Genomic DNA, 17807 nt, shown 5'->3' with positions numbered 1-17807 from the left:
CGTCCAGAGACTCTTATTAACACCGCTCCTTCTCTTAATTTCTCCTGTAATCTGTTCCAGCAAAAGGAAATGAATAAATGTCTATCTGTGGCTTAAAAAGGTGTGTTTCCCAGAATGCCTCATTACTGCAGCCCTCCTGAAAGTTTTAATGAAGTCTGCAGCGTGAGAAGTCGCGCTTAGTGGCTGAGCACAAACAATGCTGTACTTACATCATTAGGAATTGCCAGTTCTTGTGTACTTGTGGAGGCAGAGGAATCCAACCCTGCAAAGTAGGACAAGGAAACGGTAACAACAGCATTGTGCTTCAACTTTGACATGACAAACCGTTCCACACTGACAAGCTTCGTGCTGCCACGATGCCAGAACCAAAGAATGGAAATAAATAACACGTAACAAAGTATTTATTCACAGATCTCTGTAAAGCTACATCCAAACTATGACACATATCCGGCATGAAATGCTGCAACGTATTGAGTTAGTGTGGCAGATATGAGTATGTGGGATGGTTGAGGTCAGGGATGGTCTGGCCGATGTTAGAATCGGAGAAGAAATGTTGTAAAGGTGGAGGATGGGGTCAAAAGATAAGGATTTGTTGTTGGGGGAGATAATTGAGAAATGGAACAAGAAACTGTGAGGAACTGGTAAATCTTTACTTAGCTGTAAATATTTCTGTCATTCTTCACAATCATCTCTGATGAAGCTGCCCTGTTTGCCTATTTGAATTCTTTTAAGTCTTTGTGGAGCTTTTGGGTTATAAATATTTTAGTGGCAAACTCAAGGTTGTTCATAACAAAATAGTTTGGTGGCTTCTCAACCTTTAAAATGTGTTATCATTTCACTTTTCTCTTCATGTGCAAATCTATGCAAATACTGGTAGAAAGCATGACAGGTCGTTTGTTATGAGCACATCTCTGCGAAGCCACCGCAGAACGCCACTACAGCAAGAACAGAAAAACCTGTGAGTCTGTGAAATTGTCAGGAAATGAGAGTTCCTTGATCCTGGCTGAAGTGTATTGATGATGTGAGTCGAAGAGGAGTGAAGACAGAGGGATAGATGGACCTCCCCAGGGAGCCGTGGGTACGTACCAGGGAAGGTAGGGTTGCTCTGCCCAAGGGAAGGGAGGGGGATATGCTGCATAGCCAACTGGTGAAGCTTGGTCAACTGCAGGGTAGGAAGGAAGTTAGAGCTAACCAATCAAACTGGATTATTTCAGAGGAGCTGACAAGTGGAGTATTTTCTGAAGTTCACAAACATCACAGATGGTGTCAGCAGAGGAGAATCACGTCCCTCCAAAAACATGCTTCATTACAAATACAGTTATTCAAATGACCACACGTCTACGGCTAAGAAACACTTTTTCATTTCCATTCCAATCAAAATGTGTCACTACTTTTGGGTTAGTGTTAGTCAAGTCAACAGGTCACAGCTACTGAAGACTCATCTTTGCAGAGAAGGACAGACAGGGGGCGTGTTGGAGGAGGTGGGCAGGAGCCGTTTCAAAGAATGGACGCCACGGTTCTACTTACATCTTGATGCGCAAAAGCATACTGCCCTGGAATTGCAAAGGCCTGCAGAAGACAGGGGATGAGATGTGGGTGGTGCTGACATGTTGCAACATGTCATTTAAAATACAACATTTTCACAGCAAATGAAAAGTAAACTCAGTACAGAGAAAATCAATTCCCTTCTACTTTTCCACGGCTCTAATGTGTATAGATCTAGTGGAATTTCATCTAAATGTCATCTGCTGCTTTTTGCCCTCTTTGACTATGGCTGAAAATCCAATAACATAAACAGATGTCTGATAGGTCAGACCAGAGCGGGCAAAAATCAGGGCAGCAGCTTACCAGACGCTGGAAACAACACCAGCTTTCCATGTGGCTCCTTTCAGCTTTCACACTGCAAACGTTCATCTGAATGTCATTGATTCACCCCATGACACATTCCTCTTTTTGACTTGATTATAGCATCACAAGAGGCTCCTGTTTCCCTACTTTCTTACACTAATGTGTGGTTAATAGGATGACTAAAGACCAGAGCTCCAAGTGTTTTATTGGGATCACAGGTTCAAACACTCACGTGTGCAGAGTGCTGCGGAGCCAAAACCGCATGAGCTCCAGCCGCAAGGATCTTGGGCCGGTAGGGGATAGTCGCTCCTTTTGGTGGAGACTAAAGAAAAAAATATGCAAAAAGGTTTGCATTGGTCCAATTTATGCATCATTTTCTTTACCCTAAAAGAGTAATTTTATACGTTTTCCTCTCAGACAAGTATGTTAAGCTCAAAAGGCAAATGTTTAAAACTGATGCAAATTTTAAACTAAAAATAGTTTCAACAAGCAAAACAAAGACATTCTGAACATAAAGATTATTGTGTAAATAGAAAATCCTTTGTCAACCTTCTAGGACGACAATAAAACCTCAAACACACAATATGAGAAAATTAAAAAGTTATTTGCATATGGAAAAGTCAATAAAAAGTGCAGTGCAACAAAGACCAAGAAAATTTTATTTTTTTTACCAATTTTTTCAGGTAATATTTGTCACATTATAGTGTAAGTTTAAAAAAAACATTCATTCATTCTGTACTTTTCAGTATAATTAAAACATTCAGATTGATTAAATTTTAAGGTGAAAAAGCTTACATTTGTGATTTGGAGCCACAACATTTTGATAAAAGTCTTGATGACTTTAAAGGACCAGAAAAAGTCATGATCCAATTTTTTTTATTTAATTAAATATTAGATCACTGAGGTGATTTGCATACTCCCCTTTTTACAATGTTTTCATATTGAAGCAAATTTATAGTAAATATATACGTATATTATGATAATTACAGTATTCAGCAATGAATGATTGGGAATAGGAATCATTTCAGAAAATCTGGAATTTGATTCATAAACAAAAAGAACAAATGAGAAATCTGCAGAGCACCAGGGACTGGTGCAGACACTGAGGAAACACAGTCTCAGATCAGAGCATTACAACAGAAACTATCCTGTGTACCGGTACTCAGGATCAACCAGAAGTTCTGGACTACAAGCCGCTAATGGAAATCCAGGGTCTCTGATGTCATTTAGCAGTGGCGGGCCGTCAGGGCCTGCAAGGCCTTCTCTGCTGGCCTAAAAATATCTGAATCACAGACTGATATTAATTATTATTTATTTCCATGAATACGTATTCTATAATTCCAAATGCTCTGTCTTCGTCCTTTCATTGCTGTCTCCCTGGTTGCGCTGCTTCCAGACGTGTATTTTCCTATTTAAGCATTAACCAATCACATTGCAGCACCATTTGTTGCTAGGGTCAAAGAAATCTGCCCGGAGGCCTTCACAATCAGTTCTGCGGGCCCTGTAGCATAAAATAATTGTCGACCAAACTGTTGCTTCAACCAATCAGATTTGGAGTAGGCGACACCAAGGCCAGCTAGCAGGCGCACGGAAACGTCATCATTTTCACGAACTTTGATTGGATAGCTCGCAGTTCGCTCTGGTTCTGCGTTATGTGACGGACACAGGTGCCGAGGAGCGGCGTGTCAGGTTTGAAGATGTTGCGAGTGGAAAGCGTCTCATCGTCTGATTTTTGGTGGAAAATGAATGTCTGGGTAAAGTTGTGGCACAGTTTTGTCTGGCACGGGTAAAGGAGTTCCGTGACTCCGTTGAGCGGGAGTGAAGCTGATACGAGGAAATCTACGAGGCCCCTGAACGCACCACGGGCGCTCTGAGCTCACGAAGAGGTGCAGCGCAAAATCCTCGCGCGCACTGCGGACAATATTATTTTCCAGACACAGACCAGATTTCAAGATCACAAAAACTGATGTTTGTCTCCCTCCTGGACCACAAGAGGCTTCAGGAATACCAGAACATTTCCAGCATGCAGCCTTTTCCAGCTTATCACAGCCACGGAACACTTTCTATCTGCGAAACGCACGGATTCTGCACGACAGAGTGATTGAAATCTTCTTGAGGATAGAAAGGATGGATTTTGTGTTTAAATAATCTGGATTTTTGGTGAGTAAAATTTTGCTATCTCCCTACATAATATTGAAATTTTATCAGGTTATTTTTTATGCTTTTGGTGTGTGTGTGGCAGCTGTACCTGCACTAGAAGTTTTATTGCCATAAAATAGTTAATGAGGGTTGGATTGATTCAGATGGAGCACTACTGAAGGCCTAGGTGTGAAATGCACGGCCCGCCACTGTCATTTAGCAGAGTCAGCAATTTATGGTGATGCAGTAAAACACAATCAGAGTCACAAACACTGACAGAGAATCAGTATTTTTTTGTTTAAATGCATGAAGTCCCAACCTGACAGACAGAATGTGCAGAAAGAAAAATGTGATAAAGATAAATCTGTAGTTGAAGAACTTATTTGAGGCCTAACGGTGGCCCTGTAACGTGCAGGACTTAAACTTAGCAGGACAACAAAAGTTGATTTCTTGAAATCTGGGGTGTAAAATCTATTCACCCTGGTGTGTTTTTTCATGACAAACTTTATTAAATGTATCTGCTTGAAAAGTATTACAATCCATGCCACAGCCACATATTTATACTTTTTGTGAACAAACTCTTCCTAAAACTATGATCACAAGTCCGAAATTCTAACGTTTTTCAGTAAATTCTGCATTTGCATTCAGGGGAAGGCAGACACATTTTTGCATTCCACATGGTGGCTGTAGATCTTTTATGAAAAAGTTAAAAATGTATAGCAACAGGAAGACTTTTCTCTAAAAGTTAACATCGGTCAGTGGTTGCCCAGGCATATTTGGCGGTCGCGCAGTAGCAGTCCAATGACGGGATTTCGACAGCTGGGCGGCCACAAGGCGGATCGCTAGCTGGCAGCAGCTCTGATTGGATGACGTGTGAACGTCTCTGGACGACGGCTGTGCATATCAAGTTTCACTAGTCGTCCGGTAACCTGGGGCAAAATAAAGTGTAGGCTATTCTGTACGTCTGACGGCTACATTGGTGACCTCGCCAACAATTTCCAAAAAATCGGGCGGGGGCGTCAAATCTTGAAGATTATGCTGAAGCCTCCCCACTGCGGTGGCAGTTCTGTATTCCTTATGTTTAGAATGTAACCCCCAAAAAATGACTAAAGTGTTTTTTAATGAGGGTGCATGAGGATCACAGGTAGATTGATATCCTTTATTGCTATTTCAAATGTTGCTACCAGGCTTTCCTGAATGTATGTGTGCATGTCTGGCTAGAAATGATTGAATCCTTTGATGATTTCCAGTCAGATTATAATAACAGATTATAAACACTTTGACTCGTCACTAGTCTTCATTAGGCTCTTGGACTGCACGTCTTTTAAAGACAAACAGTAATCAGCTGCATTGGCCTTTAAATACCCCGCGGTAAACAAACCGTGCCACTAAACATGTTTCACCACGACCTAAATACATGTGACATGGCTGACTCCTAAACGGGGGATTTGAAGGTGAAGATCGTCTGCTGTGTGATGGTGCTCACCTCCAGCATCACAGAGCAGATGTGTCTCACACACTGAGTGATGGCCTGCGGAGTGCCGGAGATGGTGACGGCCCTCTCTGTGGAGTCTGGCAGCATGTCTCCGGCCACCTGAACCTGAGCGCCTGTGGTCTTCACATCACCAGACAAGAGAGAAGACAAAGGCTAGTTATTGGAGAGACCAGCACAATCAGCCACATTGAAATGTTTAGAGCATTCACACAAACGACGCTGACAAATGTTGGCATGCAGAGAGCAGCTGCAAGATAAACGGCAATGTTTGAGGAAGCCGCATAAATATTTCCCGCTCAGAGTAAAAATTCAAACCCTTCTCATGTTTGCTGGAACGCTTTTCTGTGGCCAAATTATACATATTTGGAAACAGAAAAAGATGTGTTAGTTCAGGGTGTTAAAGCCTGTAAGGTGGTGATGGGGTGGGTGGTGTTGTGCAAATCACATCAACATATAACACATCGCAAAAACATTTGAAAGATTACGACAATTGAAATAGTAAAACAAACATTTACAAAAACAGAATTACATTTCAGAAAAAAAATTCCAGAAACCAAAATGTAAAAAACAAAATAAAAAATGTTCAGAAAACAAAAGTAAAATTCAGAAAAAAAATGAAATGTTAAAAATTGAAACACAATGAGAAACTGGTAAATGTACATAGGACGTTGCTGATTGGATGACTGATATCTGGATTCGCTTTACGTCAAAAAACCTTTGGTTGAAATGATGGACAAACGTCATCATCCAATCAGTGATAGAAAGTATTTACATACATATGTATCCTTTTATTTATAGTTTTTTTTTTCCTTCATTGTCCTAAAGTGAGTTTGAAGGTAGCAGGAAAATTAATTTAAGTTAGTAAAGAGGGTGGAATTAAATACATTTTCTTTTAACTTCTTCCCACCCGTTTTGAACACTATATTCTGTTACTTGTTTTTGGTTGTTGTTTTGTTGTTTGTTGTGACTGTTTCTAATGATCTAATGTTTTAAATAGTGTTCAAAATAAACAGAAACTGAAAACTGATGTCCCATAGATTCTACCTACCTTTTGTACTGTGTTATTGTGTTTTGGTTTTTAACTCTTGATTTATGTTTGTTACTTTTGTTTTTGAAAACGTGTTCTTCTTTTTCACAGAAACCAAAAAATGTTATTTGAAGTGATACAGGATGTTGTGATCATATCCGCATTGCAGCATTATATTTACCTTTTCCAGTTTATCATTGTGTTTTGTTTTTTAACATTTCATTTTGTTTTCTGGAGATTTACTTTTGTTTTCTGAAATGTTTTTTTTTTTTTACTTGTTTGTTTTTCATGTTTTAGTTTTTGGAAATTTATCTAAAATGTAATGTTTTGTTTTGCTTTTTTAATTGTCGTTGTGATTTTTAAAATATTTTTGCATCTGTTTGGATGCACACAAACAAACAAACAACAAAAACCAATTAATGTCCAGCAAAAACATCAAGACGAAAAAGATGACCACCTCTCTGATCTCTTTGATCTTTGAGCCTCCTTTGCCGATCAGTGACCCACACTGACTTCCCGGGAAAACCAGACGCAGAGTCACAGGTGGCTTGCTTGTCACGTTGCTGTTAGTCATCGCCGCTGTAATATCCTGGGAGAAAATTCAGAAATGCTTTGTTTTTTTCTGAGCTCATAGTACATAACAGCATCATGATGGACTGACAGAAAAGCTGAATTTATTGTTGTAAAGCACGTGGTCCAAAGTTGGGATGAATTTAGCCCAATTCTTGGCCTACCTCCTCAAACTTCTGTGCAATCATAGAGAAGGCTCTGAAAATCCCTTCTGTGGGGCCTGTGATGGTCACTATCCTCTCCGGAGAGGATCCCTCAGATATGTTGATGCGGGCGCCACTCTGTAAACCAAGCTTCAGAGTTACGCTGCGATCGGCTCTACCCGATCTTGATTAAGTCAAAATGACGCAAACCTCTTCTCTCATTTTCTTCACCGTTTCTCCTTTCTGGAATCACACAGAAGAAAATCTGCTTTATTAGTTCCATAATGGCATTGAGACAGAAACTCCAAATCTGTAGAGATGAGTGCGGATTTTATACCTTCCCAATTATGCTTCCAACTTCCTGTGAAAGAAAAGATATCAGCATTTGAGCAAGACAAAACACAGCCTTTCCCATTTAGAGCCAAATGGGATCATTTGGAGCAGAATTACATGCTATTATAAGACAGGTTAGTTCTGGGGAAAAAACAGTGAGTCATCTTGACGATTTGCATCGGGTAATTACCTTTCCGTGCATGAGCAGCCTCAGAGTCAGGGTAACATTCAGACTCCCATCTGAAGCCATTTCTTCCTTGTCAGACATCCTCTGTGTTATGAGATCTTTAAAGTAAACACTCTGCAATAAGAAAGACATTGTGTGTGAGTCACAGGTGGTTATGTGCTGCGGGATGTTCTGGAAATGATGTGTAAAATGGAGGAGGTAATCGGCCACATCGAAAAACATGTTTCTGCCGTGCATTTTGTCCATATTTATTTGTTTTGTTGCTTTCCTCGGCTCTACCTCTCTGTGTTTGGAGGCCAAACTGGGATTTGACTACTGTTTAAACTGGACATTAATCTGGATTCTCATGGTAAAGAGCAGCCAGAATCAGCAGAAGTGCCTTTTTTGTACATTTCAACTGTGAAATCCAATGACAGTAAAGATTAAATGTATCTGCTTGATCTGCTATGGATCATTAAATTAACTATAGTCAATGCACAGCAAAGGGGAGTATTCTCCACTGCTGAAAGGAGCTGGTTGCCCTTTTAAGAGTTTATCAGGGTTCTGCTGCTTCCTGAAGACGTATGGACCATTGCTACTTTCCTTCTGATCACCCTGTTGTGAGTGTGGGGAGATAAGCCTATCACTAGGTGCAATCTTCACATGGCGCTGCGTTTTTAGTCACGGCTGGATACGATTTGAGTGACTCTCTGGTATCAGATAAAATACAAAGGAAGCCACTTGTGCTGCAAAGGACTGCAGATCAAATGATGTGTGTGTGACTCATCTCTAAACAGCACACAAACACCACACAATGTCGTCTCTGTTGCGACCGTGGATCCAATTTGTTGTATTTGCAGAATGTCTCTATGCAGTGCAGGACAGGCAGCTACAGCACCACGGTGCAGAGACAGAGATGAATCCTTCAGAGGACCAAGGCGACTGTGTTCATTAGATTATCCTGCTTTCAAGGAGCTGTTCTTCCATTTACCTTTGGAAAAGGCTGAAAGAACAACCCTTAGACAAACTAGAAATATAATAATGAAATTAGACTGAGAAAAATCAACTTCTTTTAATAAAGTCATCAAGATGATAAAATTGCTGGAGCTCTATGTTTTTATCAGGTGAAAACTTTCTGCTGCATCCATTGATCCTCTAGTATTTTTAACATCAGCATTAGTCCTATCAGCCATTACAGGTGGATACAGGCTGTCTGCAGGTAAAGAAAAGGGTAAAAAATTGTATGGGACATCAGTGTGATGCGCATGAAATATCAAGGTTCTTGCACATTTTTTATGGGCATGCTGTTGGCAACAGGTTGTAGTGAACATGTAATGCTAAGTAATAATTATGTTGGTGAGACACAGCTTTGTTGTACAGATTTTTCTTTGTTTTCAACTCTCCTTTGTCCTGCAGACTGTACAAGGAGTCCATTAGTGCTGTTAGAAATGAAGAAATTAGATAATCAGAGTGTAGTGTGTGTGAACATCCTTCAAGCCTCCGATGGGCACTTATCCTATCACATGCACACCCCAGCATTTGTGCGCGATCAGTGAGGAGCCAATACTTGCACTTTACTAACAACTAGAGCAGGGACGGGCAACTCCAGGCCTCGAGGGCCGGAGTCCTGCAGGTTTTCCAACATATCCTGGTCTGGCGTGTTTTAATTGGCTGGGGAAACACCTGAATCAGTTACTCAGCAAACATTTCAATGTGGGCCCCATGTGGTTTACCTGTGGGCTGAATTGATGGGTCCCAAGTGAGTCCCATGGTGGCCCCGTTTGTGTTTGCCCACACTGGCTGAGGTGAGGATTCAGTGGTCTGGGTCCCTATGCTAACCAGCTGCCCAGTGGAAAGCGTAGCGTGCTAACAAGCTGCCCAGCAGACAACCCAAAAGTAAACCATATGGGGCTCCCGAGGAAGAACTGAAGTGCCCATCCTTAGCGGTACGCTCTATTATCATAACGTCCTATTAGGTGACTGCAAGACACACCTGCGCTCACCTTGAGATTCACACCTCTCTATGACCTTCCACGAACCCGGACAAGCCAAAAACCCACAGAAACCGCATGGGTCAACCCACCGAATGGGTCACCCCCTTCAGGTATAAGTGACTAAGATTTTACTTTAGATAAAAGGACGAACACATTGTATTTCTTTTTGGAAATCCAGTTTTACTGCCTAAATCAGGGGTCTCAAACTGGCACCCTGCGGGCCATCTGTGGCCTCCAAGTTGATATTTTGCAGGCCCGCGCCTTCTACTAAGCAGTATCGTCTGCACGTCCACGCTTCTTTGATGATAGCTTTGTATTTACTTTGTGATGTTTTAGCTTTCTTTATGCTTAAAACTTTGCTTTTGGTATTGTCATTGGATCTGGTCATCAGAAAAGTTCTTAGCAACTGTTGCTAGCATCGTTAGCTCCTGTCGTTTCACAGGACACGCAGAAGAGAATGCTTAGTAGTTCATAGATATGAAAAATGTTCAATAAACTTGTTCAGTAGACAGATGATGGACCAAAGACATAGACTGTTAATGGAGCCCCATACAGCCCGGTGACACCCAGACTCTGCCTTCAGTGGCCCCAAGGTAAATTGAGTTTGAGACCCCCAGCCTGAAGGTACTACGCAAAGGATGACTGACCATTTCGCTGCCAAAAGAATATAAAATACATTTTTTGGAGATGGCATACATCAAGACAAACGCAATTATCTCCAAATGCAAGCAGCAGTTTTGAATTTCCTTGTGTTTGTCACAGTTTCTTATTCCTGCACAGTTGGAACTTGGAAAAGTTAAAAATATTCATAAGAACTCAAATTTGCCAATAGTGGTCACAATCACCTGGGAAGCTTCAAAGCTGCTTTAAAGCCTCTCAAACTGTTCTCAGTCTGTCTGCCAAAGAAGGGTTTGATGGTCACAAGCTGTTTCAGCTCAGTGAAACCAACCCAAAATGTCCCACGATTCTGGATTTCATCCTATTTTCACCCATGAAAAATAAACAGAAGAGGAATGAGGATTTTTTTAATTAAAATATTAAAATTAAGGCAGGTCAATCGTATAGAGGGAAAATGAAAATGTGTTTTCTTTGCAGATCAGAGAGACAGTTTCCTTCCAAAGCTATAGCCATTGTTTAAGGATGGGGAGAAGACTATTTCACTCCAGTTAGTAACAACATTAGAACTTATTTACATTTAATGGGAGAAACTAAACAAATTGGGTAAAATCATATTTTGACCTGAACTGATCTGTACTTTATTATCTAATGCAGTAAATTAATAGTAAATAAATGGAGACATGCGACACATTTGACTTCTTTTCTACTGTCTCTTTGGTCTTTGTGCAAAGCTAATCTAACCATTTCCATTAGCTTCTTACATGTAAAAATAAACATTTGTTGGAGCAAACCTTAATTTATCAAAGTTATTCCTTAATTATATTATATCTGACCTCTGCATACATTTAACTTTTGGCACTTACACAAACCAGCAACTACAGGACTCTCTAGCTCCTTCCCATAGCTGGAAAAAAAAGTGTTTAAATCAAACATCCCACCAAAAACACGAGTTATCCAGCAGCAAACAAAGAAAAAAAGGTTAAATCAACCATAACAACAAAAACAGCTTCAAAATACGCAGCTGAGATGAATGGACTGACTCATTCGACTACATTTCAGTGCTGATAATACATGCATGAGCTTAATAACAAATGAGTATTTCTATCTGCAAACAAAAGCAGGCTGCAGCCTCCCCCACTCTGTGCATCATTATAAAGTTACAATGAATACATCAAATAAACAGCAACATCTTTCTGTCTCTAATCCTATAGGCCCCGGATTTGTTTAGTTAATGCTAAAACCCTTTTGACCTATTTCTGTCACCTCTAGCAAGTCAGCCTTCAAGACTTCTGAACAAAACGCGGGTTCTAAAGAGCCCTCACAGAGTTTTGCTGATGAAACAGATCATTTGGAGAAACTCTGCTCCCTGAAAGACGTTTCTGACACAACATCATCGGGGAAACGGCGAACAATGTCTAAGTGGATTACTGGAGGGATTTCATTTTACAGCGTGTTCGTGTGTAGATTTGAGGCTGACACAAAGAACATTGGGCATGTGAAACAATGTAATGACACATTCACAGCATCATTTAAGACATCCAACAGCTCTCTACTTCATTAAATGTGCTTTTTAAACAATAAAATTTAAGCAGCTTTTGGTCCGTCTCGGCAAACATGTCCTTAGTATTTATCTTTATCATGCTGCAAGGTTTCTAGCATCCAAACAAGACCATTAGTGTCTTAAGCATCCAGACTGAACACTATTTATAGCTGTCTGTGTGCCACAGCAAATCAGACGATGAACATGAGGCTGTGTTACATGGCGTTCCTCTTTCAACGTGAAGGTTACAGTACAAAAGATGGAGCTCGTGTCAATTTTAATGTGTTCATTATTCTAGGCCGAACCATCAAAATGGAAGACTATTTCATTTACAGCACAAGGGAGCAACCTACAGAAAAACAAGCGACTCAAATTCTCCCAATCTAATGGGAGTCATGGGTAGTGCATTAAAACAAAGCCTCACATTGTTTAGCCTCTGCTAAAAATACACAACTGACCGCTGAGTTTCTCTTTAGCTTTACCTCAACTATCCTATAGTTTAGGATGGTTTTACCAACATAAACTCGTCTGTGAGCAATAAGTACTTTTGCAGCTACAGCTCTCCTATGGGCCTGAAAAGTGATAAATGCAAAGTACAAACCTGATCTGCAAAATCTTCGTCTTCTTTTTTGGTCTCATCAAAATGAGTAGCCTTCAGTTTGTAGTCTTTGTTCAATGTTTGCTCCCTTTGTTTTCAGTTATCCCCAGAGTGGACAGATGGCTCCCTCTGCCCTCAGACCGGCTGGAGCAAAGGCAGGCTTTGCTGTTAGTCCCTCAGCTTAACCCAGGATAAGCCCCTACGCAGGGCAAGTGAACCGGCATCTCCTGCCTAATTCTCCTTGTCACAACCACCGAAGAGGCGTTCCTCTGCACACAGATCCACAAGCAGAGGAGGTCTGGCAGGGCAAGAAGGCTTGTCTTCTGGTGCTGTCAACAATCTGTATTTGCTTAAAAAAAAAAAAAAACACGTGAATGCAGTCATCAGCACAGACTGATGCTGATCACAGGCTTTGTCTGTCAGCTCTTTATGACCCCATAACCTCCCAGATCTTCATCCGCTTCTCTGAAGGCCTCCGTTTGAACGAGGATGAACGGTCTCCACGCTCTGTCTCTGCGTATGAAACCACAGCTTCATACAAACACACTCAATGAGGCTGAGGAGGACAATGCCACACGAGGTATTTAGTGATGTTAAGTACAATGTCTTCACGGGGTGCTCCCCCCCCCCCTCGTGGCCTCTGCCCTTACACACAAAAGCCCCTCTGCCCTTGCAATGGGGGCATACTGGATACAATACAGCCCTTCTGCACGGAAAAATGTATTCATCCGAGCCTCAAAACTGCCAAGAAAACAAACCAGTGAAGCAGAAGTGGCATATTTAATTAACATTCAGTGGCTGGCATGGACACAGTAGTGGCCTCACGGTCATCTCTGTCACCGCAGCAGAATCACAGCCACAAATTCTCAGCTGAGTTTCTATGAATGGCGAGACCAAACATCTTTTATGAATCTCAGCTTTTTACTTGGACTTTTGGGGGTCAGCATGAGGTCAACATTTTGAAGCGATAAGGGTCAGAAAGAGTTCAGTAAAATTAGAAAAATATCCAAAAGTCTGAGCTTCAAATATAATCAGACCCATAACTGTGTGGTGAAGGCCATGAGACGAAGCATGTGACGGATGTTTCTGTCCTTTCAGACTGCGATGATGATCGGGTGTTTCATACCGATCAGCTGTTTTCATATAACTGAGAAACAGTTACTGAGGCTTGTCTCACTGAGGACTTAATCAGGGAAACAGTAAATGTTTCATAACTTTGTATTGTTTATAACTGCTGATTATTAAATTTGCACATTTCAGTTTAACATTTTTGACAAGAAAATCAGAAATTATTGCATAAAACTTTGTCTTTTGTTGTCTCATAACACTGACAGACTGCTTAATATTTTTGCAATGAATAAAACAGACATATCAGGTCATAGATTAAATATTTTAATGTCCAACAATTTTATAAAGCAGACTGAAATTCTGCAAAATCCACAACAGAAACTATGATTCTGAAGTGATTGTATCCATGGTGCAACAGAAATTTCACTTTTTGGACGCTTTTGCAGGAGTGTCTCCCTCCAAACAGTTTTTGTAAAGTACAACAATAAAGTGTGTTCATCCTAAACTATGGTGGACTGAATGTTGTATAAAAAAGAGACTACAGACAGACACAAGCTGAAAAGAGCAGGAGGAAGTTTCACTGATCTCCTCAGAAGGTTTTTCTGGTTGTTTGTCTCATAAACACTTGAGGATGAAATTATTTGCCCCTCTATGGAAATGTATTTTTTTTTTTTGCAACCATTTTCCAAGTGCTGTTTAACAGAGCAAAGAATATTTAACACCACTTGTTCTAACATCCTGACTTTATTATTGATGCTTACATTGTTTTAATAATTCCATAAAAGGGAAAAAGGGCAAAATATAGAGCTTCCCTGATGCTAACAGTCAATTGTGTATCATGTTTTTTATATAACAGTCTACAGTCGTTTGTGGTTTTCAACAAGTCTCTGACACATCTCCTGAAGAATTCTTAGCCACTCTTCTTTCAAAAATCTCTTAATCTCTTCCAGATTTGATGGTCTTCTGGCCATCCTCCTTTCTCCCAACATTTAGCCCTCCAAATGGAGAGTTATGAAAATATAGACGTCACTATTGCTCGATGACGTCACCAATAATCGCCAGTCAGCTAGCGTTAGCGCGGAGCTTCCAGTGCTCGAATATACATAACAACAGCGGTTTTATAACTTTGAGAATGTCATGCTACAACTAAAAGTCCTTTCTTAAGTTTAAATCTAAACTTCTGCGCTTCAAAGTGCACCCACATGAAGAAAAGCACTTCTCCTCCGCAGCACAGCGCAACACGATTTACCCTCGCGACGGAGGGCTCTCTATCCCTCCATCTGGAGGGTGGGATCTTAGAAGAAATATGACACCACTTCAACTACAAATGAAGCTGTGCCTTCAAATGGGGGGTAGGGAGAAGAGAAGAATTCGGATTGTTCCTTAGTCTTCATGTCACCCCACACATATTCAATGTGTTTCAAGTCAGGGCTTTGTGTTCACTTTGGTCTTCTGGAGGTAGTTCTTCACCAGGAGCGCCATATGATTTGGGTCGTTGAATTGTTGGAAGACAAATAGACAATCCAGATCTAGTTTGGCTGCTGATTGCTTGAGGTTTTCTTTCAAAATCTTCACATAGCCCTCTATCTTCATGATTCCTTCCACCTTGACAAGACTCCCAGTTCCCGATGTACTCAAACATCCTCAAAGCATTATATTTCCCCCACCATATTTTACTGTGAGGATGTTCTTCTCTGAGTTTAAGACTTGTCGCTTCAAAGCAACATCTCTATCACCAAAGAGTTCTGATATTATCTCTTCTGACCAAAGACAAGCTTCCAGTCTGTATCATCTTTCTCCAAGCACTCCTTTGCAGACTTCTGTCTGGCTTGAAGGTGTCTTTTCTGCAGAAGGGGAGTTTTTCTTGGTCTGCAACCTCACGGTCCATTCTAGTGATTGTTTTCTTTGAGACTACAATTCCTGACTCGGCTAAGTAATTCACTAGAGTCTTGGCAGTTGTTCTGAGGTCTTTAAGTACACACTGTAGTTTCCTTTTCCAGAGTCTTTGAAATCTTTGGCTTCCTATCTCTGCCAGACTTGTGCTGTACTGTGTGGCTCTCATTGAATTTCTTGATGTTTCTCACTCCAGTTCTTGACACTTGGAAATGCTGTGAGAACTTTTTGAATCCTTCTCCTGCTTCATGGGCTTTAACAATCTCAAGTTCTTCTTGCCCATTTCAAGTCTGAACTGATTTATTTTGTGTTTGGCATGACCCTTTCTCAAGTGAGGGCTAAAACCTGAACTGAGGTTGTTGTACTTTGTGTAAAATTAAAAGATAACCCTCAGTTTTAACTTAATTTTGCAAGGTTTAAGCAAGACAAAGCTAAAGTAAATTATTACACAGCAGTTGTTTGTCCTATAGGTCAATAAAAGGGTCAGTTCTTAAGAGAGCTAATAATGCTGACTCTGGTTGTTTTCCATTTTTGTGAGATTATTTTATATTTACATGCAAAGTAAAATAACATAAGCAGGCAATAAAAACTAAGGTGTTGGAAAAGGCTGTGTTAAAGGTTATTTGCGCTGGACTACCTTGCCTCTCTTTGTTGTCATTGGACTGTATTTCTCAAGCCCGAATGACATCCCAATGTCAGTACTTTAGATCCTGGTGGAGTGGATCAGGGAGTCAATGTTGCGCTAACTCTTAGCATATAGCTTGATGTTGTAGTGGTGGATAAAGAACAGTAGAAAGCTTTTGAGTTGGATGTGGTTGTACCAAGCCATGGCAACATCGGAAAGAAGATGAGAAACTGGAGAAATACCAGGGACTCAGAGAGGAAGTGAAGAAACCTTAGAAGGTTAAAGTGACAGTGGTGCTCGTGGTAATTGGAGCACTTGGGGCTGTAACCCCCAAACTGAAGGAGTGGCTAGAGCAGATCTCAGTCCCGAAAAGGTAAGATACTGTCCAGGACCTTGAGGCTCCCAGGCCTCTGGTAGAAGACCCAAGCTTGGAGGAGAAAACTTCTGTTTGGAAGGTGGGAAAACTATTTCACTGGCCACTTTGACAGGTGAGGCGTTGTTCTTCATTTCTGACAAGGAGCTTAATTGTATTTGACAGTTTCTCCCTCCCCACTTGGCTACCATTATCATAGATCTCAGAGTTATTTCTGACTTTATTGCGCAGATTTAATAGTTACATTCGCTGCAACAGGAGGTGCATTCAGGGGCTACGTTGAATTCCTCACTTATACGCTTTCATCAAGAGCTCACTACTGCTGGTAATTTCAAGCAGGCCTGTTTTCTCACTGATCTCAGCCAACACAAACACACTCACTTGTTGCTCCATGTCCTTGTTACTCTGAAAGGACTAAGACTCACAAGGAAAACACCGCAGTGGTCTAATAATGCAACGTATGCATATGTTTTTCTATGCAAGACATTAAAATAACTTTAAAGTATTTATTTTTTTCCTCATTACTAGTTTCATCAGTGTGGAAGCATATTGCATTCGATTAAAAAAGGAGCGGTCTTCTTTATTTTCATTGAATGTAATACATTTCCATAAAAAATATATCAAACATCATAAAAACAGACTGCTAGCTACAAAGTTGATCACTCCCACAGCGTAGGCATCCAGCAGGTCATCCACAGACTTCACTTCTTTGTGCCCAATACTGTCGTCGGGATTGACTCACAAACCAATAAACAGTTCACACTGATCAATATTTAATACATCCCCAACATTTAACTATAACATTTGTAGATAAAGTAAGTTGAAACTTTAAAGAAAGATATGTATTCATTAAGAGGTTTAGAGTTAAGAAGTGTCTTTTATTGTAATAACATGACATTTCTGTAATGTTAAAAACCTGTCATAAGATGACACATTCAATTATTAGTAGTATTTTGTTTTTGTGAGAGAATAATCATTAACTGAAAGTTATTAAATAAAGGGAATAACTGTATTGCTTTCAAATTCACAAACTGTTTTTCCAGAGAAATGTTTGGCCAGTATTAATCTAATTTGGCTGTAGACTTTGGATGTACCCACCCACCCGGGCTAGTAACCAGAACAGTTAATTTAGAGCCCTGGATATGTACTGTATATATTTTAGCTGACATAGTTTACTGAGCAGTTTTCTTGAGTTCATTCCATTGAACAAACTGAAGAATTATCTTTTGCATCAATCCTCAGATCAGATTATTTTGCTGTAAAGTCCTGAAATCTTCTGATAATATTGGCATCACCACACGTGGGATGACTTAGCTGTCAGAGCTCCACCAGCCTTCCCTCATGTCATTGTTGACAGAGCAGACTCAACCTAATCCC

General features: G+C 40.5%; 1 protein-coding gene across 3 annotated transcripts in view; it reads right to left on the bottom strand.

Annotated features, from left to right (window-relative positions):
• The window catches only part of zgc:110045 (uncharacterized protein LOC664755 homolog), a 16398-nt gene extending 3138 nt beyond the window's left edge, over positions 1 to 13260 (bottom strand). Inside the window, exons 1-11 of one of the 3 annotated variants that reach the window (XM_024298105.2) lie at positions 12475 to 13259; positions 7746 to 7856; positions 7560 to 7583; positions 7433 to 7465; positions 7244 to 7360; positions 6967 to 7098; positions 5474 to 5602; positions 2081 to 2170; positions 1528 to 1569; positions 1087 to 1162; positions 210 to 262 (exon numbers count right to left, since the gene is read on the bottom strand). In XM_024298105.2, the coding sequence (XP_024153873.1) occupies positions 210 to 262; positions 1087 to 1162; positions 1528 to 1569; positions 2081 to 2170; positions 5474 to 5602; positions 6967 to 7098; positions 7244 to 7360; positions 7433 to 7465; positions 7560 to 7583; positions 7746 to 7823 (774 nt within the window). In that variant the 5' untranslated portion in view covers positions 7824 to 7856; positions 12475 to 13259. Of the gene's footprint in view, positions 1 to 209; positions 263 to 1086; positions 1163 to 1527; positions 1570 to 2080; positions 2171 to 5473; positions 5603 to 6966; positions 7099 to 7243; positions 7361 to 7432; positions 7466 to 7559; positions 7584 to 7745; positions 7857 to 12474 lie in introns of all 3 variants that reach the window. The other 2 variants (XM_024298101.2, XM_024298106.2) reach the window with 2 other exon arrangements.
• Between the last annotated feature and the right edge of the window lie 4547 nt (positions 13261 to 17807).

The sequence above is a fragment of the Oryzias melastigma genome, linkage group LG15 (assembly GCF_002922805.2).
Source record: "Oryzias melastigma strain HK-1 linkage group LG15, ASM292280v2, whole genome shotgun sequence".
NCBI classification, from domain to species: domain Eukaryota; kingdom Metazoa; phylum Chordata; class Actinopteri; order Beloniformes; family Adrianichthyidae; genus Oryzias; species Oryzias melastigma.
This window is presented reverse-complemented; position numbering and strand designations above follow the sequence as displayed.